Source organism: Cucumis melo, chromosome 6, assembly GCF_025177605.1.
Source record: "Cucumis melo cultivar AY chromosome 6, USDA_Cmelo_AY_1.0, whole genome shotgun sequence".
In the NCBI taxonomy this organism is placed as follows: domain Eukaryota; kingdom Viridiplantae; phylum Streptophyta; class Magnoliopsida; order Cucurbitales; family Cucurbitaceae; genus Cucumis; species Cucumis melo.
In genome coordinates, this window is record NC_066862.1 from 2,025,900 (window position 1) to 2,049,779 (window position 23,880).

At 33.8% G+C, this 23,880-nt stretch overlaps 5 protein-coding genes and 1 long non-coding RNA gene across 11 annotated transcripts; 2 read left to right on the plus strand and 4 right to left on the minus strand.

The window, feature by feature from the left end:
- Positions 1 to 550: 550 nt before the first annotated feature.
- LOC103483380 (uncharacterized) lies at positions 551 to 3,680 on the minus strand. 3 transcript variants are annotated; one of them, XR_007821589.1, is made up of 5 exons: positions 3,530 to 3,680; positions 3,155 to 3,327; positions 1,393 to 1,791; positions 879 to 1,259; positions 551 to 760 (listed from the first exon to the last, which is right to left on the minus strand). It is a non-coding gene; the product is annotated as an uncharacterized LOC103483380 (long non-coding RNA). The 3 variants fall into 3 exon arrangements; XR_536568.3 differs by having other exon boundaries at positions 551 to 1,259; XR_536570.3 differs by having other exon boundaries at positions 551 to 1,259; positions 3,452 to 3,621.
- Positions 3,681 to 5,427: 1,747 nt separating this feature from the next.
- LOC103483381 (xylulose 5-phosphate/phosphate translocator, chloroplastic) lies at positions 5,428 to 7,016 on the minus strand. The gene has a single exon (XM_008439986.3). It carries the CDS (start codon positions 6,831 to 6,833, stop codon positions 5,574 to 5,576), a length of 1,260 nt encoding a protein of 419 aa, XP_008438208.1. The 5' UTR covers positions 6,834 to 7,016; the 3' UTR covers positions 5,428 to 5,573.
- A 1,510-nt stretch (positions 7,017 to 8,526) lies between these two features.
- LOC103483382 (AUGMIN subunit 7) lies at positions 8,527 to 12,715 on the plus strand. Of its 2 annotated transcripts, none has more exons than XM_008439987.3 (9): positions 8,527 to 8,757; positions 8,916 to 9,001; positions 9,497 to 9,558; positions 9,906 to 9,997; positions 10,095 to 10,220; positions 10,740 to 10,830; positions 11,280 to 11,387; positions 11,648 to 11,746; positions 12,221 to 12,715. In XM_008439987.3, exons 1-9 carry the CDS (start codon positions 8,624 to 8,626, stop codon positions 12,425 to 12,427), a joined length of 1,005 nt encoding a protein of 334 aa, XP_008438209.1. In that variant the 5' UTR covers positions 8,527 to 8,623; the 3' UTR covers positions 12,428 to 12,715. The 2 variants fall into 2 exon arrangements, with proteins under 2 accessions (XP_008438209.1, XP_050941894.1); XM_051085937.1 differs by having other exon boundaries at positions 8,727 to 8,757; positions 9,497 to 9,523.
- Positions 12,716 to 13,140: 425 nt separating this feature from the next.
- LOC103483385 (pentatricopeptide repeat-containing protein At3g03580) lies at positions 13,141 to 23,687 on the plus strand. Of its 3 annotated transcripts, none has more exons than XM_017043587.2 (4): positions 13,141 to 16,240; positions 16,385 to 16,438; positions 16,834 to 17,002; positions 23,382 to 23,687. In XM_017043587.2, exon 1 carries the CDS (start codon positions 13,288 to 13,290, stop codon positions 15,973 to 15,975), a length of 2,688 nt encoding a protein of 895 aa, XP_016899076.1. In that variant the 5' UTR covers positions 13,141 to 13,287; the 3' UTR covers positions 15,976 to 16,240; positions 16,385 to 16,438; positions 16,834 to 17,002; positions 23,382 to 23,687. The 3 variants fall into 3 exon arrangements, with proteins under 3 accessions (XP_016899076.1, XP_050941896.1, XP_050941895.1); XM_051085939.1 differs by lacking the exon at positions 23,382 to 23,687 and adding an exon at positions 19,381 to 19,521; XM_051085938.1 differs by lacking the exon at positions 23,382 to 23,687 and adding an exon at positions 19,371 to 19,508.
- LOC103483384 (probable glutathione S-transferase) lies at positions 17,201 to 19,784 on the minus strand. The gene is made up of 2 exons (XM_008439989.3): positions 19,406 to 19,784; positions 17,201 to 17,908 (listed from the first exon to the last, which is right to left on the minus strand). Exons 1-2 carry the CDS (start codon positions 19,715 to 19,717, stop codon positions 17,552 to 17,554), a joined length of 669 nt encoding a protein of 222 aa, XP_008438211.1. The 5' UTR covers positions 19,718 to 19,784; the 3' UTR covers positions 17,201 to 17,551.
- Positions 22,287 to 23,685, minus strand: LOC103483383 (probable glutathione S-transferase). Its single transcript, XM_008439988.3, has 2 exons — positions 23,386 to 23,685; positions 22,287 to 23,084 (listed from the first exon to the last, which is right to left on the minus strand). The coding sequence occupies exons 1-2, from the start codon at positions 23,683 to 23,685 to the stop codon at positions 22,482 to 22,484; spliced, it is 903 nt and encodes a 300-aa protein (XP_008438210.1). The 3' UTR covers positions 22,287 to 22,481.
- Positions 23,688 to 23,880: the final 193 nt, after the last annotated feature.

The following is a 23,880-nucleotide window of genomic DNA, read 5'->3' on the forward strand; positions in this document are numbered from 1 at the left end:
ACATACAACCTGCCTGTCTATAAGGCTAGAATCAAATATTCTAAAAAAAACACTTGAATTAGTAAATAAGCCGTAAAGGCGCATATATTCAATATCGAATTCATTAATCCAACAACGTCAAGCCTATAATATTTCAACAATTTTCCACATTTTTAATATTTTTAATATTCGTGGATGTTTGGTGCACCCTTTGACCAATGTCTAATATCACAAGATAACTAGTTTGACATATAACGTTTTATTAATGTAACCTTTATCAAAATCATCCCTCCTAGTTACCACTAGGACAATTCACGATGGGCTAATAATTCTCATACTTTAATCCTTTACAAAGGATTGAATCAGGGTGATATTGTATGACCGTTATTGCATCAAAGAAAATGTCTACACACAAAGGTCACCGTGAATTGGTGGACAATTTAGATTTCTGAAAGTTATCAAACCAAAATAGAAACAATTGTCAAACAATGGCTATATATCAGAGTAAAACGATGATGATGTTGGAAAGAAAACATTGAGATTTATGCCATCTAGATTTCAGAGCAGAAGGTTGAAGAAATACAAAGAGGAAATAGATTGAGATTCAAGATTTAACAACTATATGAAGATGTGTCGGTCATGACAATCAAAAATGGATCTACATATTAACCATATACCCTGGTGCATTTGGCATAAGAACACAAGTAACATAATGCATTGCACGTCTCACGAGGAAGCACAACTTCATTGCAGCACCAAAACCATCTTGGTTGAACTACATCTAGCAAAATATTCAAGATGAAAGTAAGACATATATGGAGACCAAGTTCGAGAGGGTTTAATAATCTGTAATTCATGTATCTTTGGGATGACGAAATATGGGGTCTCGAAAGTCCTACGAGTGCATATGCATATTTGAAGCATAGACTGGACGAACATTATGCTATGGTACTGGACGAACCCTTCAACCCAAAATTCTCCAGCAAAACATTATGCTATGGCAATGTAATGTTTGCACCAAGAACATTCATGCTGATAAAAGAATAATAATTGTTATTATAAATAAAATTAAATTAAAAAAACTCAAGAAATACGTTACTGAAATACAATCATTGAACTTTAGCTTCACTTGATGTCCAATCTTTTAAGCAGTCGTGCTTAAGCAATGAAGTTGCAACAACACACAGTACAAGAAGGGGAAGGAGTATTGACTAAGCATGAGTGGATAATGATCTATGGTTTCCCCTGCTGCTTCCTAAAACATGTATTGAAGGTTCCCCCTAGTTCAGATGCAAAGAAAATGAAATATAGAATGAAAACTTTGTTTTTTTAAAAAAAGAACCATGAAAATTTGAAAACTTTTTCAGTTGTACATTCATGAGATAATAAAAAACAGGATTACATATTACTTACAAATATCAAATAGGCTGTCTGATTCTAGAACCGCAATATGATGTCGACAAGTCGGGACTTTTGAAAACTACGAAACCACACAAAGGGAAGCTAGTCAAGGTGTATGGGGGTCTCTTTTGTCTCCCCACTGAACTTGTCGTGCAGCTCCAAAGGTATGTCACCACGGAGAATTTGAACTCTAAATTTAAGTATGCTGCTGCTGCACTCCAAGAGCTCAAATACACAAGCATCTCCGGATTTGAGACAATTATCATTAACAAATTTCCTCCACTGTTTTGAATCGAGTGCCTTACCACGTCTGTTTCCATAATAATCTATCTTCCATTTCTTGCCTCGACATAAAAGAACCGCAGGGATGACAATAGCAGGTAAAATAGAATGAAATTTAGCCGGCAAAACCTACAAATAAAGACATGATACCACTTCAACACTGATTTGTTTACATGCTTAAAAAATGCCTAATTTGAGCATTTCCCATTAACTAAGAATTGGGTACTGTCAAGTCGTAATCATTGTGATTCTGAACAGAAAAGTGATGGCTATTTTGAAGACAGTTTGTTTTTGTTGGTTAAATTTGTGATTGAACGATCTCTAAAGGTTAATGTCACTGTGCATGTGATTCCGAATGAGTGTCCTCAAAATAAATATTAAAAAGAAAAAAAACCAAATAATAGAAGGCCAACTTTTACAGCAGCTATCTGAAATTCTGAACTCATTTTTCCAAATTTTTGCTCTGAACTGTTTTTATAATAGTTTTCAATTATTTTTTTGAACTTTTCTTGGAATAGTTTCCGGGCTAGCTAATCTTGCAAGTTTCTCTTGAAATGTTTCTTTAAGAAATAATAATAACAAAAAAGATGCCAAAACTATGGATGATCCCTCAAACTAGTCAACTACTTTCTAGCTTGGTCATTATTACGACAGACTGATTGACTGATCTTGTTACTGGCATAACTTGATTAACATGTTCTACAACATGTTTTGTACTATGCCAAGCATCATGCTGCGTAGTGTAACAGATTTTCTTTCAGTCCAATAGAAAACATGATTTAAGTTTTTCAAAGAACATTCATGTCGAACTCTTTTATGTACTGATAGTGAACTTTCTGAACCTCGCTGTTGAGGATGTTGCCAATAGTCATTTAGACTAGGCTGAAGTGTCATTTGTTGTCGATCACTTAAGTGCAAAAGAGTACCTCTCATATCTACAGAAGCCTAAGTTCCATTGTAATTGTATTGAGAGGATTTTATACTTAGTTTAAGAAAAATTATTTTATAAAGATGAGGAACCTCACACCTAGAGGGACTCTAAGTAAGTTTGTTTTGAGGGGAACTCAAACAAAGTTTGGGAGAAGTGTACTTGTGGGAGTAAGGGGATCTCAAATTTTCGGGAGAGCCTAAGTTGAAATTGAAAAGTAGGTTATACATGAATCCCCGTAGGAGAACCTTTGAGATATTTAGTTGTAATTGTTTAACCCTTTACATGGAAAGTTTCTTTCACTAAGCGTAATGCCCCCGTAGTATGTGATCATGCACCGATAGTATGTGATCATGCACTAAACTAGGTTAATGATCTTTGTGTCTCCCTCAAGTTTTGTTTGTTACAACATAATGCTTGACTATTGTTAGATTCACTTCAAAATTTCAGCCATAAACGGTCCAAGCTAATCAGCAACTTTCAACTTTCTAGCAAATCCAGCGTACCACGTAACTCTAACTATTCTCGAACCTCTGAGTGATTTAAATGAGAGGAAGAACTTACCAAATTATATATGGGAGCAACATGCGATTTAGAAAGAATAAAAGCATGGTAGGGTTTGCCTGAAAGGGGCATAGTTTCTCCATTTTGCGGCTCTATTGTTGGAAGCTCTGTCGGAGGATTCCTTTCTGACTGCATCTGCGGACCGTTTTTCAGTACAAATCACTTACAGAAGCCTACAAAAAGGACAACGTATGAATTGACGATTATAGGTCAGGAAAAAAAACCTGCAAATGATGAAAGTTGGCAGAACAAATTCAACAAAAAAAAATTATGGTTAAAATTAAACAAGAAACTTACTGGGAATCCAAACAAAAAATGGAGAATGAAGAACTCAAAGGAAAAATAAATAAAGATATTATTTCAGTGTTCAACAACCTTTGGGCTCGAAGGAAGCAGATGGCGAGACAATCAGTCGCCGTATTTTCTTCAGATCATTCATTCTTGAGAAAAGGACGTGAATCAGTCCCTTATTTTGTGTTTGAACGAGGGAGAATTTTTGTATTTTAGGGTTGTTTTAAATATAAAATAAATCAAAATATTTAGCGTATAAAATGGGATAAATTTTGGATCATATTTTGCTATACTTATTTATTACTTATTATTGCTATTTTTAATATTTTTGTCACTTAAAATAATTTTTTCAAAGAAAGTTCAATAGATTTTTGTGTTTTATATGAAGGTTTGATAGTTTGTTTTTTATTATTATTTTTATAAAAACTCCTTTTTATGAATATTTGATAAATGATTTTAAATAGTATTAAAATTTAAAAAATTATTTATCTTCCACCTAATAAAATAACAAAAGTTATTACAATATTTACTAATATAACAAAATCTTATCAACCCTAAACGTACATTATGATAAGACATTTAACCTAAAGCATTTTCCTTGGTGCCTTTTCAATTTCAAAAGAGTACCTCTCTTTTTCTTTCCACATTTATAAATACATTTAGCAATTTTACTAATTCAAATAATTATCTCTTTAAATATGTTCTTGACCAAAACTCAAAACTACTTATAAAAATAAGAAACCAATGATAGCAATATTTATAAGTTAATGAGTTTTTAAGAATTAGAGAAAATTTAAAAATTTTAAAAAATATTTACTGACGTAAATAATTTTTTTTTTCCATCTTTGAAAATACCAAAAGATAAAAAATGATCAACATAAGCTTAGGTTAATTGACAATTGTATCTTCTCGCCACCGATTCAATTCTTCTCGCCCCAAAGTGTATTTAATAAGAGCTTTTCAAAAAGGAAAAAAGAAACCTAAAAAAGTAAATCTTATATTATTTTTGGTACAAAATTATTGTTCCTTAAAAAAAAGCTCAAATGTAGTATCAGTTTCTTAAATATGTCACGTCACGAAATCGTTCATTAACTTCCATGAAGCAATATCTCGCTCATTCAAATGTAGAGTAACTTCAAGTTATTTTACACTTGTGAGTTGTTTGGAGTGCCTCTTTCCCTAAGATTATAACATTCAATAAAAATGATATAAAAACATTTTCTTCGTAAATAAATAAACAAATAAAAAATCCACAATCGTAATTTACACCACCTACATCTTCGTGTAGAGGTAGAATTTCAAATATCAAACCTTTTAGATTGTAGAGGGTATGCCGGACAAAATATGATTACAGCCTAAAATTGAAATATTTAGATTAACATGGACTGCAGATTCAACCAAAATTCAACCATGTTTACTCTTGAAGTTGAGTTGTTTACATCAACTTAAGAAATTGAATAACTTAAAACAGCGGTAGAATTTTGAATATCAAACTCTTGAATGTAAAGGTCATGTCGAACAAAATATGGTTACGGCCTAAAATTGAATTATTTTAAAACTAAGTATTACATCTATGGACTACAAACTCAACCAAAATTCAATAGTGTTTACTATTGAGGTTGAGTTGTTTACACCAACTTAAGAAGTTGGTGTGCCAAACGGTTGATAACTTTATGACATTTTAGTAGGGAGTAACGGTTAAGTTATGATCGAGTTGTCAATAACCATATCCAAATGATGAAATGCTTATACAATAAAACTCATTTAACTAAGGCATTAATAACCTAACATTGTTTAAGTTTTTTTGGTTTGAACTAATGAAAAGTTAGCAACTACTCAGCAACAGGAACAAAACTGTAAATCAAACTCACCTTTCACAAACCTAACAAATTCAGAAAGAAGAAGCATGGAGAGAGATTGATCTATAAGTCTTCAAAATGATTGCTGCAAAAGCCTAAATTTCAGAACTTAAAACTCGCAAGTGACAACAACATCTTGATTTGATTAACCATTTCTGAACTAAACAAGAAAACAACAAACAGAAAAATTCAGGCAGAAGAGCAAAAAAAAAAAGGAATTCATTTCCATCCAAATTCCAAGCCAAACGATATCCTTCTTATTCCATTCCTCAATCCTTCTTTTCTTCACCTTCCTCAATCTTCTTAGAACTCTTTTTACTTGTTGCCTGAGAATACAGAAAAGTCCCAAAAATGGCAATGGCAGAACCAACAGCATTCAAAGGCCTAACTGGATTTCTAAAAACCAACACAGAAGCCACAATCACAACCACTCTCTTCATTGTATTACCAACAGAGAATGTCAAAGGACTGATTTCATCTAAAGCTTGGTAAGAAGATTGATTATAAAGATGATAAAAGATTCCAGAAATCAAGACCCAGATATATAATGTTGAAGCATTTCCAATGGAAGCAATTGCTTGATGATATCCCTGAACCCATTTTGACCCTTCAACGAAAATGGCCACAGGAAACAGATACAACAAAGAAATTATACTAATCCAACCATATAAATTCAACCCATTAACCTCTTTGAAGTTCTGCAAGCTCCTTTTAGAGTAAATGTTTCTTAATACAAACCCTACATTACTGATCATAGCGCCTGAGAGACCTTCGAAATTGAAGGTAGCTTCAGTAATGGCAGCTAGAGAGCAACCAAAAACAATGGGGAGAATCGAGAGCCAGACCTGGATTGGGTACGAATCGCCGAGGAACGAGGAGAACAGAACCGAGAACACTGGTTCGGCCGATTTAATGACATGAGTGAAAGAAACAGCGACTTTAGAGAACGAAACACAAGCGGAGATATGGCCGATTGTGTGAAATAAAGCAGGGCCGAGGAGAGCGATTAGAAAGGGCTTGGAGATTTTAGGACATGGCTGAAGCTTAAAGGACCAGAGAACAAGCATCCAAACAGATCCAGCGAAGAGTTGAAACGAAGCGAGAAGCCATGGGAAAGGGAAAATGTTAAGAACCTTCTTGTTATAGATATTGAAGACGATGTTCTGAAAATACCAGAGCCCAAAGACGATGGCTAGCTGAAATTTTTTGCTGTTGGGGGCGGAATCAGCGGTGGTATCGCCGCCATCTGCGGCAGCGGCAGCGGGGACATGGGAGTTAGACTTGGAAGGAAGACACCCAAATGGGTTTACAGGATTTTTGCAGAATTGCCTCGGTTTGAGGATTGGATTGAGAGTCTGGGAGGTGGGTTTTGAAGAGACGCCATGAACGGAGGCGAAGGTGGCGATATGGGGGCGATAGGGGAATTTCGATCGGACGGTTGAGAGGAGATTTGGGTATAATGGGGAAAAAGGGGAAGTGGGGTTGGTGGAAAGAGGGTTTTTCGAAGGTATTAGATGTGAAGAGAGCATTTTAATGGAGGTTAAAAGGGAAGAATGAAAGATCTGGAGATAAAAAGAGAGAGAGGGCTTTAATGGCGAAGTGTGGTTTGAAGTTGAAGAGATGATTTTTGTATTGTGACTGTGAAGTTCATTTTCCTAAGCTTTGTTTGTTGCCGTATTTTTATCATCGGTGATTGCGACCATTTCTGGACTTGCCTCTCTTGGATCTCGTTTTTCATTGGTCATTACAAAATTAATAACCATGATTAAATTTTTTTCCCTTTTATATTCAGCATCAATAATCATTATTATGATAAATATCAAACTATAGTGCTAAACCTTAGAGTTGTTTGGATAAAAAACCAAATTAATAATTTCATCGATTCGATTTTCACAATCAAATCAATTTAGATTATTACGACTTTCAAGTTAGATCTGATGGCTCATAGATGATTTTCTAAGGTACTTTTAATAAAAGATTTAAAGTGTTTGACGCTATATAATGCTCTAATTGTATAGTGTGATGTTTTTCAAACAAAATTTGAATCACAGTGTAAGTAGATATACTTAGACTTACATTGTCTTTGTGTGTTTAACGTAAGATAATTGGTTTTGTTTGTTTTTTTACTTTACCATTTATATCATATTTGTTGTATCTTTGTCTCTATCACCTATACTTTCTTTGTTTCATCGTACTTGCATTTCCTTCTCACATCGTTCTACTGTTCAAATGTTCTTGTGTCCACTTTGAAGATTACTTGCGTTTGAGCTTAAGGTCATTGATTGATTGTTCATTGTTATATAGACAAACCCCTATGCTCATGCTTCTAGTCACCTTCCAATTGTGTATGGTGAGAATGATGGTTTGAGGGAGAAACGTGGTAGACATGAAGATCGATAAGGGAAACGGATAAAATAACCAACATTATTTGAGTTTGAGTACCCTATCACATATGCAAATTGTTAGTTTTTTTATATTTTACGGTGTGGATCATTTGCCAGTATGAGACCAAAATTTTGTTGGAAATACATACCTTTTGATTTAACGTCCATATCACTTATAAATTTTAAAATATTACACTTTTAATGCTTTTAACTTTTGAGATTAATTTCAATTTGGTTTTTAAGGAGCGAGTTTGATTTCAAATTTAGTCTCTTACATTAAAAAAAAAAAGTTAAAAGAATCAATCAAGTTACAAATTAAATTTCACTATTTTCAATACACATTCAATTTTAATTTAATGAATTTACCTAATAATTATTTTAAATCTACCAATAAACAACCGACTCAAAGACCGAATGTGATTATTTAGTAAAAAGTCAAATTTAAAAGTATGTTTTAGAATATAAAATATTGTGTGCCAAAATAAGTTCAACTAGCATAATAAAAAATACCGGATTCAAAGTTTTCCACCCTAAAATTGTATTACGATACATTTCAGACAAAAAAAAATCAAATTAAAACAAATTTAAAAATTTAAAAATAAAACCGTAATATTCTAAAATATAAACACTAAATTAAAATCAAACTCAAAACTAAAATAAACATTTCCATGAAAATAAGAATTAAAGCCAAAACTAAAATTATATATATATATATATTTTCCTCTCTCTCTCATCATTAGATGTATGTCCATTCAGACCGGTTAAAGAATGTCTCGACGGTTCGGCCCGGTTTGATCATGTTCTTAAATCCTGATCCGAGAAGGGGCTGAACCGGAAGGTCTAAGGAGAGAGAGATAGAGAGCGAAGAGTAAAAGAGGGTCTTCAATGCCCGGAATTCAAAAGGTACAGTGATAGACGAACAAACGAAGAAGAAGATGGCAGCCAGGCAAATGGAAGAGATTCAAAGGAAGCTATCATTGCTCAATTACCCCAGAGCCAATGCTCCTGCTCAGTCCCTCCTCTTTGCCGGCATGGAACGCTATGCCCTTCTTGAGTGGCTCTTCTTCCGGTACCCACTTTTCATTGATCTTTCAATCACGTACTTCAAACTATTCGAATTGTATTTCCAAGACTTTTTTTTACCGTCGTTACTTGAATTTGAAGTTTAGTCATTCACCGGACAATTCGAGGTCTAATGGCTTATTGCATTGCTTTCTCAAATTGTAGTTTGTTGGGTGATAAGTCGCCGTTCTCCCAACAAAATATCCAAGGAGATGCTATTGATCGCGATGAAGAAACTGGTCGCATTCAGTGTTAGTATTCTCATTTCCTGTTTCACGATTACATGTTTAATTATGCAGTAGCATATGGGGTAAATTCAATTTTTGTGTCTCTGGCTAATCGAATTACATGGATGTTTGTTTAACCTTCATGCTTTATAGGGCTTAGTTCTGTAGATCGGGCTTCCTTATCACGAGTTTGTGATGAGCATGTAATTAGGCGTCAAGATGTTATAGGAATTAACAATTATGAAGTAATTGAGTCACTAAAAATGAATACCTCTGTGTTATTCTACTTCTGGTAAGTTGGTCGGTCACGGGTTTAAAAGTGATAAATTATCTCTTCAGCGTGTTAAAATTCCCGTCTATCTTCTGCCATTAAGTTTTATGTTATCTGGCTGCATCACACGATGCATTATATTTGTTGCTTTTATTTTCATTTTAGTGTCCACATTTAAAATTTGGTTTACATTTGGTTTCTATGACTGGATCAATCAGTGCGTAATAACCAGTGGCTGTATTTTGCAGATCTGGCAGAAATTGCAAAGTTTCTGGGTATTACAACCACTATTGATACTGAAGTTATCCAAGTTTGTTTCTGAATTCCTTCTACACTTTGTACGATTAAAATTAATTGAAGCCATCTGCCTGTATAGACTATAAAATTTGCATTGAACTTGCTATTAAGTAATCTATCACAATTATTCGCGCCGACCTGTGTTGCCTTGTATTTCTTTCACAATGTAATGTGTAAGGAGGCTGTATATGCACTCCTTGTTTCTAGTAACAACCATATCATTGTGTTCTGGACGATTGAAAATTGTGTCTGGTTTGTATTAAATGCAATCAAGCTTTATGTATTCAGTTGATTACAGATTTAGCAAACATCTTCACTGTGTATGTGCCATCTTGGTAACTTTATTCTTGTACTTTACAGGGACGAGGAAGCTACGAGGAGCGAACTGAAATGATTCGTCTTATTGTCGATCTTGTTGAGGCAAGCATCTATGCAGATAATCCAGATTGGAGGTTGTCATTTGTTTAGTTTATTTTGGTAATATTGTTCAATCTTCTTTAAATTAGCAAGAATATTGGAAATCAGTGTTTTTGTAGTATTTTTCTGCAGTGTTGATGAGCAGGTAGCCAAAGACATACAACTCATCGACTCTATTGCAGAGAAACAGGCTCAAATATTCTCAGAAGAATGCAAATTGTTTCCTGCCGATGTTCAAATTCAGTCTATATATCCATTGTAACGATCCTCCTACATCAATCTATATCTACTGATTTTTGCTTAGCATTGTTAATTATTCTTGGATATCCACAAGCTAAATGGAAACCTGTCTTTCTCTTCTTCTGATTGCTCAAAATGCTCCAAATATTGTCAGTTTGAGATCTGGCATCTGCCCATTTCTTTATTCTGGTTTATTTTGTTAATTTGCCCCTTTGATCATTTTTTTTTATAAACAATATGTGAACATGCCTACTACTGCCATATCCACACACAGTTCTATTGATCCAGGTTAATCTGCCTTAGGGATTTTATACTCCCCTTTGTTTGAGGAAGCCGTAGTCTTGCAAATGCTGTTCTGCTAATTTAAACTCTTACTGATTAAACATTTTAGCTTGACCTCTAAATTGCTATCTATGGTTATTTATATATATACACCACCATAATTTTGATGTTGAATCTCAGAGGTCAAGCTTTCACTATTTGATTTTAAAATTAAATTATAGCATTATGTTGCCTAATCAAGATTTTCTTTTTCAGGCCAGATGTTTCTGAGCTGGAAACTAAGCTCGCAGAACAATCCAAGATACTTTTGAATCTTCAACAGAAAGTTGATGATTTAGCATCAAAGGTTTCTGCTCCTTTCTCTCACCTTTAAGGGAAATTTGACCCTGCTGTCAGTCTCCTATTGGAACTGCCCTCCAACTGGGATATGTTCCAGATTCATTACCCTGATTTGCATCATGTTTCAATAAAAACAACTTAAACAATAGATGGTCATTTATGTTGTGGTCATCGATTTGAGAAAAATATAGCTGGTCAAGGTGGTCTTTTTACTAGGTTTCTCTGGTGATAATGCGATTTATGAGCTATGGCTTCTTTTCCCCAACATTTTTTCTGTCCTTTTGTTATTCTGACCTTTTCCAATCTGCAGCACGACTGACTAGTTACTGCATAATGGTTAGGTTTTAACATTTTGTTTGGATTTGAGGTGGCAGTTTTGTAGTGTGAAATATAGATTTATTTTTAATGTTGCTTCTTTTGATGTCTCGTGAATACTCTTGTATTTTTATTTTGTAGCATGCTTACAACCCAGATGAAGAGTATACGGAGGTAGAATCTCAACTGCGGGCACACTTGGAATCTTTTCTTGAAACAGCAAGATCTTTTAACATTATTTACACCAAGGTTTGTCTCAACTGCGATTGAAGGTTCTTTATTTCATGTTTTGTTAACTCTGTCATAAAGAGGCTAGTGATGGATTCGCCCTTTCTTGAAAACCAACTATTTATGCTGCTTAATCTACGTTTTTATAAGCTAATGTGGTCCTGTTTATACGAATATATGGTAGCCTAAGTGGATGTTTTTCTGCATATATTCACTTGAAAGGATGGGTCGGAATGGATATTCATTTTTGCTATTGATCCTGATTACCATTTTTATGTTAGGAAATCCGTCCTTGGACACACATGATGGAAGTTCCACAGCTTCATGGCTTTGGTCCAGCTGCCAACCGATTGTTGGAAGCATACAATAAGTTATTGAAGGTATCCTTTTGCCAATTATTTTGTTTTTATGATGCTGATTTATTTATGTTCTTTGCTGCAAGCGCATTTGATATGTTTTTTTTCTTCTAATAATTGAGAACTGTTTAACTGATTATAAGAAGTACAAAAAAGGATATCAAGGTGAACCCAAACCGGGCTAGTAACTAGTAAGGAAAAAGTTTTGTGACAGTACAAAGATAAATCAGTTGAAATTACAAAAGAACTTTGATATTTTGCATCAGGAAAGCCAGGAAGACGATATGATCACTGTAAAAAGCAAAATACTTATCATCCTCCATAGAAGTTCTGTAGCTTCTTTCTAACCAAGGAAAAGGCTTTGTTTCTTTTCAAACTTTGTTCAAAATTGAAAGAAGTACTGGTTTCCTGTTTTCTCTTGGTCTTGAAATTTATTTATTTGTTTCATATTCTTTTTAGAGCTACAAGTTGTAATGTATTATGGTGTTGTTATGGCAGTTCTTGGGCAACTTGAGGAATCTTAGAGATTCTCATGCAGCTTTGGCTATTGGATCTTCCGAAACGATTGCTGGAGAGCCATCTTCTGTTACAAGAATTATATCAGAATGTGAGTCGGCATTGACATTCCTAAATCGTGATCTTGGTATTCTCTCGGCTTCCATTGCCCGTGAACGTGGCCAGCAGGGTGAAGAGTTTACTTTATGATGTGTAATAGATCTTGCATTTGCAATTGGGATTAGTGTGCAGGCATGACAACAAGATTTCTGATTTACTTAAACCAAGAGTGTAGTTATACGAAATCAATTCGCGGTATGCAATTTAGCATAGGTGTATCATCCTGTGATCAGTGTTGTATTGTACCCATGAACTGACTGTTATTGCCGTTTGTCCATAGTGAAATTTTTTCATCACATTGACATTCTTTGTATCTCTACAGGGCTTGTAGTCTGTTTGAAGGGCATATCAAACTGGAATTTCCATTCCGACTGTCAACTCTGTCTCTTCCCTGTTATACAACAAGCATTTTTTATCCGAACAATGTTCGATTGTGTTAGCTTGTAGAGTCCTTTTAGAATTGAAGTAATAATGGTTTTTTCTCAGGATTTTGATTGTATATCCACATCAACATCGTAAAATTAGCAACTAAATAGAAATATATTAGAATTTATGAAGAATTTGAATAACATCCAAAATGGTGCAATTGTAAAAAGAATTTGGATCTTCGCACTATTTTACTTATCGTCACAAAACTCAAATTTCTAAAATTGTTTTTACTCAAGCTATATTTTTGTCCAAATATAATATTTGCTTAAACTTTTTTTATTTAATATTTACCTAAAGAGATGATCATGAATATATAGGTGACGATAGTTCTATATGTGATATTTTTACTTAAAAAAAAATAATTAATTTTTTATTTCAACCGAATCGCAGCGGAGATGTATTGAAACACTCAAAAGAAAACCAAAATCAAAACAAAACTGCGGGAGTCCGTATTCAAACCTACAAAAACTCAACACAACGAAGCTTTCCGCGCGGTTTTTCCATGTCGATACCTGGCGCCGATGAAACCGCCAAAATTCTGTTCCAATTTCAACAATACACCAGAACCTTCGCAAGAACTTCTTCGTTCTTCTCTACTGAAAACTCTTTCTTCTGCCAAAAACACCCCACAGCTACGCACTGTTCATTCCCTAATCATCACTTCAGGTTTGAGCCTCTCCGTCATCTTTTCCGGCAAACTCATAAGCAAGTACTCCCAGGTTAAAGACCCAATTTCTTCTGTTTCAGTTTTTCGCTCTATTTCTCCAACTAACAATGTCTATCTATGGAATTCAATTATACGTGCTCTTACCCACAATGGTCTCTTCACTCAAGCACTTGGATATTACCATGAGATGCGTGAAAAAAAGCTCCAACCCGATGCTTTTACCTTTCCTTCTGTTATCAATTCATGTGCCCGGCTTTTGGACTTGGAATTGGGTTGCATTGTTCATCAACATGTTATGGAAATGGGTTTTGAATCGGATTTATATATTGGTAATGCATTGATCGATATGTATTCTAGATTTGTTGATCTTGATAATGCACGTTATGTGTTTGAGGAAATGTCTAACCGAGACAGTGTATCGTGGAATAGTTTGATTTCTGGGTATTGTTCTAATGGATTTTGGGAGGAAGCTCTGGACATGTATCACAAGTTCAGAATGACTGGGATGGTACCTGATTATTTCACTATGTCCAGCGTTTTACTCGCTTGTGGAAGCTTAATGGCTGTTAAAGAGGGTGTGGCTGTTCACGGGGTGATTGAGAAGATTGGAATTACTGGGGATGTTATTATAGGCAATGGACTTCTTTCCATGTACTTCAAGTTTGAAAGACTAAGAGAAGCACGTTGGATTTTTTCCGAGATGGCTGTGAAGGACTCAGTTACTTGGAATACCATGATTTGTGGGTATGCCCAACTGGGGCGCCATGAAGAATCTGTTAAGTTATTTATGGAGATGATAGATGGATTCATTCCAGATATGTTGTCAATTACATCGACCATACGTGCTTGTGGACAGTCAGGAAATCTGCAGATTGGAAAGTTTGTTCATAAGTACTTAATTGGGAGCGGGTTTGAATGTGATACTGTGGCAAATAATATCCTTATAGATATGTATGCCAAGTGTGGGGATCTTTTGGCTGCACAGGAAGTCTTTGACACAACAAAATGCAAGGATTCTGTGACATGGAACTCACTAATTAACGGTTACACTCAAAGTGGCTATTATAAAGAGGGGCTGGAAAGTTTTAAAATGATGAAAATGGAAAGCAAACCAGATTCTGTCACTTTCGTTCTGCTCCTATCTATATTTTCTCAGTTAGCTGATATAAATCAGGGGAGAGGAATCCAGTGTGATGTGATAAAATTTGGCTTTGAAGCCGAACTGATCATTGGCAATTCTCTTCTGGACATGTATGCTAAATGTGGTGAAATGGATGACTTATTGAAGGTGTTTTCATACATGAGTGCCCATGACAATATATCATGGAATACCGTTATTGCTTCTAGTGTTCATTTTGATGATTGCACTGTAGGGTTTCAAATGATTAATGAAATGAGGACTGAAGGGTTGATGCCAGACGAGGCCACGGTACTAGGTATCTTGCCCATGTGTTCGTTGCTTGCAGTACGGCGACAAGGGAAAGAAATCCATGGCTATATTTTCAAGTTAGGATTTGAATCCAATGTCCCAATTGGGAATGCCCTAATTGAAATGTACTCCAAATGTGGTAGTTTAGAAAACTGTACTAAAGTATTCAACTATATGGAAGAAAAAGATGTGGTGACATGGACTGCGTTAATCTCTGCATTTGGAATGTATGGAGAGGGCAAAAAAGCATTAAAAGCTTTTCAGGATATGGAGTTGAGTGGTGTTTTTCCTGATTCTGTTGCTTTCATTGCCTTCATTTTTGCCTGTAGCCATTCTGGAATGGTCAATGAGGGGCTCAGATTCTTTGATCGAATGAAAACAGACTACAATCTTGAGCCTAGGATGGAACATTATGCTTGTGTCGTCGATCTTCTGGCTCGATCTGGCTTACTAGCTCAGGCAGAGGAGTTTATTCTTTCAATGCCAATGAAACCAGATGCAAGTTTATGGGGAGCTTTACTTAGTGCCTGTCGAGCAAGTGGGAACACAAATATTGCTCAACGTGTCTCAAAGAAAATTCTTGAGTTGAACTCAGATAATACTGGGTATTATGTGCTTGTATCAAATATTTATGCTACCTTAGGAAAGTGGGATCAGGTGAAAATGGTTAGAAATTCCATGAAAACAAAAGGGCTCAAGAAAGACCCTGGAAGTAGCTGGATTGAGATTCAGAAAAGGGTCTATGTTTTTAGGACTGGTGATAAATCATTTGAACAGTATGACAAGGTCAAAGATTTACTTGAATACCTTGTTGGGTTAATGGCCAAGGAAGGTTACGTTGCAGACCTGCAATTTGCTTTGCATGACGTTGAGGAAGATGATAAGAGAGACATGCTATGTGGGCATAGTGAAAGACTTGCAATTGCCTTCGGATTGTTAAATACAAAACCAGGGAGCTCTCTGCTGGTAATGAAAAACCTTAGAGTATGTGGAGATTGTCATACTGTAACTAAGTACATATCTAAGATAATGCAACGAGAAATACTAGTGAGAGATGCCAATCGCTTTCACCGTTTCAAGGATGGAGCCTGTAGTTGTGGAGATCACTGGTGAATAATCATTATTTCTAGTACCTGATTACATCTTCACATTGGACTACAAATAGTCCAGTTGAACTGCTTCATCTTTGTCCAAGTTTGGTGCAAATCCAAGAAGGCTCGACTCCTGCTACGTTACACGATTGCTGTCAATGTGCATAAACTCTGCAAGTCAATGCTATAACTTTTTTTTTCAACAAACTAAAGGAAGATTTAGCTCAAGATATGCACTTTAGAGCAATCTACGAGAGCATTGGATGCCACATGATATTGTCCAAAAGGTAGGATTATGAAAATGCATATAGAGTGCTAGCTACTTCATGGCTGGTAATTCTATTTTGATATGGCTACCATTTTTCCCAATGATGTATCTTGCACTAGAACATGTTCTTTGATGTGAATCATTGTATGCGCATTGCCTGCAGATTTCTCCAACTCTTGATGACCTCTCATGCTGGCCTATGAATCAAATTTTAAAGGTTTGTCTTTCTTTCATTCCATCTGATTTCTCTTTCTTCCGAGTGTTCTTAAAAACTTGAAGTCCTAAGCAGTGAAAGTGAAGGGGAAAAGAACGATAACACATATTTTTACCATCAACTGTTCCATTTATAGAAGAACACGTGAACAGAGGTATAAAAAATCAATCAAAACAAAAGATTTCAATGAGATAGAAGGAGAATGTCACGTTCTGTTAATTTCTCGCTCTCTTCCAGAATTGAACTGTTACCTTTCACTGATATGGTAAATATTTCTTCTACAAGCCAACGTAGGTTGCTTAGCTGACGATGGGAAAATTAATCTCTTTTGAGGTTGGCAATCGTTTGTCCAACTTAACCTTTATTGTAATTAGTTTCAGTATTCTATTGCCATGCAGTTCTTGGCGCACTCTGTCTTTGCCTTCAGTTTTTCTCTTAAAGGCCACTTTGATAATTGGAGATTCTGGAATTGTTCACGGCCAGCTTCAGACCTCCTTTTAAGGAGATATTTAGCTATGAACACAAAGATAACTCAAACAGTGAAGACATTATATCATCGACTAAAAGGTTAGACACTCAATTTTCTGTTCGCTTTATCTGTTTATATATAATCAATTAATTAGAGAGCGCTCAAAGTTTGTTAATTTGCTTCAAATGAGTAGTGAGTTTTCTATTGTGCTTTCCAAATTATAAATCTATATGACTCTATCCCAAACCCATGTTATACAAAAATTAATTAATTCACAATTCAATATAGACGAGACGTAATCAACCTTTAAGTTTTTATAAGCTTAAATTTATTAAAATCATAGAACAAACACCACTTCGAACACAGGGACCTGGGAAAGTAATACCATAGCCTTGTAAAAATGTTACAAAGGTCTATATGAGGTCTAAAACCACAAAATTCACAACATACTTCATGACAAGTTGAAATGCTGATACATAACTCAATCTCACTTAAACTCTCCTTATGACAATTAATCACTATACCTTTCCCCCCTCGCACGGTCTCTTAACACTCTGAGTCTGCTTTTACAACTACTGTATTATTCTATAGAACAATAGATTTGGTTGCTGTCTAGAGGAAGAAAGTTGGATATCCAAGGTTCATAACTATTCTTGTTTACTCATAAAAGTTTGATGCAATGCTTGGTACTTAGCGATAAGCTTGTCTCTAGGTGGCCAGTTTTCATTGATGATTGGAGCAGCAGCAAATTCCTTTGTCCATTTGGATAAGAGGGGAAACCTTTCTTCAGTTATCAATTCAAGTCCAACAACTTCCTCTATTACACTAACTAAGTTTGCAAGCCACCCCACTGCAATATCCACAAACCCAATGGCCTCCCCTCCAAAGAACCTCTTTCCTTTTAACTCTTCTTCCAAATGCTTCAAATTCTCCAAGGCTTCTTCCACACCTTCCTCTCTCACTTTTCCTTGGTTCATAAACACTTTCTTTATAGATTCCAAAACCTGCACTTGAAAAAAGAGAGCTCAAGATGACTTTCAAAATGGTTAAAACTCAAAAAGTATTTTAGGTCAATGAGATGAATCAATAAAAGGACTCAAACTATGGTCCACATTTTTTATCGTTTTCCATTTTACCCTTCTAAGTATGTTTAAGTAAGGGAATTTTAGTCTTTTTGTTTAGAGTTACGATTTGGGCATCAAATTAGGTTTACAATCCTAGTCACTATTATTAGAGTTATTTGAGCCATAAAATCCGCCATTTATGTAAGACAATGTCATTGCTTTGCTAGGATTTTTTTTAATGGTTGATAATAATTTTCATAGTTTGATTGGGTTCACTATTGAAAAAATGTTTTTTAAAAAAGATTACTTTTATTTAATTCTTTTGATGAAAACTATTTAACTAAAGTGTTTCAAAAACTATCTTGAGTTGTTATCAAACATTTTTATTTTTATTTTTTTAAATTTAGCATGTGTTTGATTTAACTTTTGAGTGCTTATTTTGAAAATAAATCACCTTCGAAAAAATAAAATATTCGACCACCATTCAAAATACTTTTTGAAGTACTTTCAAATTTTATTTTGAACCGCAAAATGATTTTTCTAAATACTTCTTTTCTAGTTGATTCAAACAACCCTTATTTTCAAAATTAAATAATTGATTAGTAAACCAACAAACTATTTACCTTTTTTCTCAAACATTTCGGTTTCTTTCCCAACTATTTTTTTATTTGATAAAAAAGAATATAAAAAAAGCACTTAAAAGTTGATGTAAATTCCTCTCTCTTCGTTACGAGGGTAAATTCCCTGTCTTTGGAATTTGGTAATATCTTAAATTTTCTCTTTTGTTACGAATGGTAAATTCCCTCCTTTTCTTTTAAACATAAAAGGTGTAAAATTATTGTTAATGATTTTTGTTTGGTTAAATACAATTTTATACTTCAACTGTCCAATTTTAGAAAATATAATCCCAAAAAATCCTAAATTTAGTCTTCACCGTTAATTTATGGTTGATTTTTTTTTCATACCTTTTTTCTCAAGCATTTTTTACTAAAAATTTTATAACATATTCACCAACGGTAATGTATGAAAATTTCTCCTATTGTAATGTATGAATTTATTATTATTATTATTATTATTGTTATTATTATGATTTAATCAATTTTATCTATCGATACAAAATTATTTATAAAATATAACAAAATTCAATCAACTAAAGTTTTTTTTTTCTATATTTTATAAATAGTTTTAATGTTTTATTATTTAATATCCTTTTGTTAAAACTAATTTTGAAGGACTAAAATTATGATTTATTTCAAAAAGTATAGGACCTGAAAGTATAAAAATTGAAATTCAACCCAACAACATCCAAGTACTTTTGACATTTTTGTTTTCCAAGAAGAACAAATGGCAATGATTAATTCGGAACTTCTTATTCTTTCTAAAACATTTGTTTTCCAACAAGCAAAAAGCAGCATAAATTAAAATGAAGGGAGTCACCTTGTCATCCCCAAATTTAGCCCAAAAGCGAGCAACAGCTCTCTGGTAAGGATCCTGAGGCAGCAATGGATTCTGCTTCCATGTTTCTTCAATGTATTCGAGAATAACGAGCGATTCGGCGATCGGCTTTCCGCCATGGACGAGCACAGGAACCTTCTTGTAAATGGGATTGTACTCCAAAAGCAATGGACTCTTGTTGGCCAGATCTTCGTAAACGGTGTCGTATTCTATCCCTTTCAATTTCAGTGCCCATACTATTCTTAGAGGGAATGGACTCGACCATGTTCTGAACAGCTTCAGCTCTTCCTCCATCTTTCTTCTTCCCACCTTCCTCCTCTCTTCAATGTCAACTTAACTCTCAGTTTCCTCAGTCTTCTCGTCCCTCTTTATACATCGTTCCCCTTTAAGTCTTTGGGAAATTTCCGTCTTTCGTCCCTGAATTGTTGGGTGCTTTGCAAATGTACCCTTTTGAGATGGCTTTGCAACTTAAGCTGTCCTTACTTTTAGGCTAGCTAATTTATTTTGTTGTTAATATTTTATTTTGGTTTCTCGGTGGTTTAATAAATCTTAAATTTAGTCTCTTAAAAATTAATCTAATAATAATTTTAATATGTTTTTAAAATTTGGAATAAAAATGTAATATCTAAAAAAAATAGAATTTGAAGACTAAATTTAAAGTGGAGAGACTAAAGTATGACGATTGAAAGTAGGGAGAAATAAGGATGAAAAAAAAAAGCCCTTTAAACTAATGTGTTTATGTTATGTATGTGTTTGTTTTATGGCTTTTTAAATATGATAAAATAAATCAAAATATTTATCATATATAGTAAAATATTACCGTTTATTTATGATGAACCACGAGATATAAATATAGATTACTATCTTTGTCTGTTTATATCATAGTCTATTTTGATCTACTGGTGTATGGTTTGTGATATTTTGCTATATTTATAAATATTTTTAGTAGTTTTGTCGTTTAAGATAATTTTTGTTTAACTTAATTTTGTATATGCAAATAAAGTTAAATAATTACTCGTACAAATATAAAATAGTATTGCTAATTAATCAATACTTTTAATAAATTTGCACCCTTCATTTTGGGCCTTAATAAATATCCTTTAGAAACAAATACTTTATTTTCTTTAAAAAAACAATATTTATAATATAATGGATAGTTTTACTTTTTTTTTTTTTCCATTCAATAGTGAGTGTATTTTTACACCGAACATTAATCATAAGTAATTGATCATTAAATTTTTAGACTTAATTATTAAAGATAATTAAATGAGTATACATTGATTCGAGTATTAATAATTAATACTTTATATTAAATATTTATTGTACTTAAAATACAATTATAAACGTATCAATTAGAAGTTATTAAGTCTAAATAGTAGATTGATATTTAATAATTACTTAAAATAATTGTTAACCACCAATTAATATTAATTGTGTAAAACCCTACCAGTAGTCGCAAAGTTTCTTGATAAATTGATTTATCTTGTCCTTAGCACATGCATATCGAAAATATTCATATTGCTTTTTTTTTTTTACATACATTTATTAAAAAACTACCTCTTACAATTTTTTATTCCAAGCACAAACTTTCGGTGACGTTTGAGACAAATAACTTGTTATTATATATCGAAGTCATTATAATCGATTTATAATAGACTTTGTTCTAAATATAGATTATTTTAATTTAAGTCATATGTGTTTGAAGTGTAAAATTATTTTACTTTGAAAAGAAAATATAAACACCATGACAAATGATAAATATAAACTTATAAAAGGTGTAACAAATAGTAAATATCGTGCAAATAAAGAGTTTTAAACTAGGGTTAGGTACAAAATAGTATTTAACGTTGAAGGGGAGGATTATTATAAATAATTCTTGTCTATCCAAAATTGAACCCCTTGTTTCACTCCTTTGATACAGGAGTGATCCTAAATTATATTTTGATCGGTAGTTTCGTGGGAGTGAGAAATTGGGTGAGAATAGAATTAATAGAAGTTGAAGGGCATATGAGAAAAGAGAAAATAAAGATGCATTTGGTCTTAATTTGTTGGGTGGTGTGTGTTGATACTTACTTAGGATTGGGAGGGGAGATTGTTTGCCTTTGCCGGCTCCTGCTGTCAATTATTGCCCACGTGTCGTCTTATGACGACGTAATACATGACGTCGTGCTGTTGACTGTTCTTTGTTCCCTTTGGTCTTCGTTGGCGGCAACGTCAAACAAAATAGCTTGGAATGTCGCTTATGGGCCTTTTGATTTGGGCCCTCTTATTCTTGTGTTGAACTATAACGTGTTCTGTTCTTGAGCCGTTCGTTTCTTTTCTTTTTAAATTATAATGGGTAATGATCGTTAATAAATTAAGTATATAACATTAGCAAAGTGATAGACCTCCATGGCGGATAAGTTTTTTATAGTTTATAAGTGCTAGACCAATATTTGTAATATGGTTTATTAATGATAGATTTTTATCATTAATGATTTTGACAGATTTTGTTATAGGTTGTCATATGTTTAATTATTTTAAATCTAATTGCTATTTTTGCAACTATTTTTTTTTTATAATAAAAAACGTAATTAAAATAAGTAATATTTTTAGGATTAATGATAAGTGTGTAGCATTGTTTTTAAAAAGGTTAAATATAGCAAAATTTATGCGATAGATTTTATTCCATTGTTGTAGACTCCTACTAGTGATTGATCATCGATAGACTTTAAGAACTAGTTGGTTCAAATGAACTATTCTATCTTTGTTCAAGGATAGTATAAATTCAATGAAGTCGGACCCTTGACTTTATGGATTGCTTATCAATGTAATTAAACTTTACAAATCAATGAAATAACCCTCGAATAAGTTCAATGTAGAATGAGTACTTTAAAATCCTTAATTCTTATTAGTGCATCCCACCTAAATCTTCCCATGGCAATTACTATTGCTTTTCCTCTCACATGGTTGTTAACACTTGGTGGTTTAGGACAACCAACAAGTATTCTTCAAAACATAATGTATTGAAAAATATAAATCGTATCATTCTTTTTTTCCCATTTCTTTTACTCAATACTCATTTTGATACAGTGTTTGGATTGGGACTCTGTTTGATATGGTGCTTTGTATTAAGTTTGATGCGGTGCTTAGTGTTGAGTTTGATGCCATGCTTGAAATTCGGCTTTTGATATAGTACTTGGTCTTGCATTTGATATGGTTGTACTCGGTATTGAATTTGATCTTGTGTTTGAGATCTTGTTTGATACTGTACTTGGTATTGTGTTTGATGTGTTGGGAATTCCATTTGATATGACACTTGATGTCGAGTTTGATTCAATGCTTCAAATTCATCGAACCGACGACGAAATCGCTCAATAGAAGGTGAATTTTCTTTGATGATTGAATGTGCAAAAAATTCCTCTTTCCATTTGAACAAAAGGGGAAACTTTTCTGGTGTTATCATCAATTGAGGTCCATCATGTCCAACCATTTCCTCCATTACATTGAGTGAATATGCAAGCCATCCAACTACAATATCCACAAGCCCAATGGCTTCCCCTCCAAAGAACCTCTTTTCCTTTAACTCTTCTTCCAAATGCTTCCAATTCTTCAAGGCTTCTTCTCTGCCCTCTTCTTTGTCTTGGCTTGATGTGAAGGCTTTCTTTATAGATGGCAAAAGCTACAAAGTATACACAAAAAGAGTGAGTTCGAACTTATATTATTTTATTTCTCATTTTTAATTTGAGTCCTTTGTGTCTGATGAATGTTGAGATTAGCTAACGGTAAAGTTATATAACATAACACTTGGTGAGTTGACGAAAATTTATTGTAATAATATTAAGTAGTTAACGACAACCAATTGTCAAAACAATAATACGTAGTGAGCTATCTAATTATACCATATCTTACTGTTCTTAAATAAGTTCATGAAGCATTTAAGATTCTTTTACATCACCTAACATTGAATGATTTTCAGATACCTTATCCTCAGCAAATTTGACCCAGAAGCGAGCAACGGCTTTCTCGTAAGGATCTTGAGAAAGCAATGGATTTTGGTTCCAAATTTCATCGATGTATTCAAGGATGATGAGCGGTTCAACGATCGATTTTCCATCATGAAGCAGCAGTACAGGAACATTCTTGTGGATCGGAGTATTGTTGTTCAGATCTTGATCATCATAAACGGTGTCATATTCTAACCCTTTCAATTTCAATGCCCATACTATTCTTAGAATGTACGGACTCGACGTTCTGATCAATAGCTTTAGTTCATCTTCCATTCTTTCACCTCTCCAACTTCTTCTCCTTTCTCAAATAGAGATCATATACACATACATAGCTAGACCACCAACCTACCCTTGAATATTATTATATTCTTAGTATTGTATTACGTTAGGAATGACTTGTGGTATTATATATTTAAATTAACTGATAGAGACGTTCATATCTACCGGGACTTGCATGTGAGCTTCCAA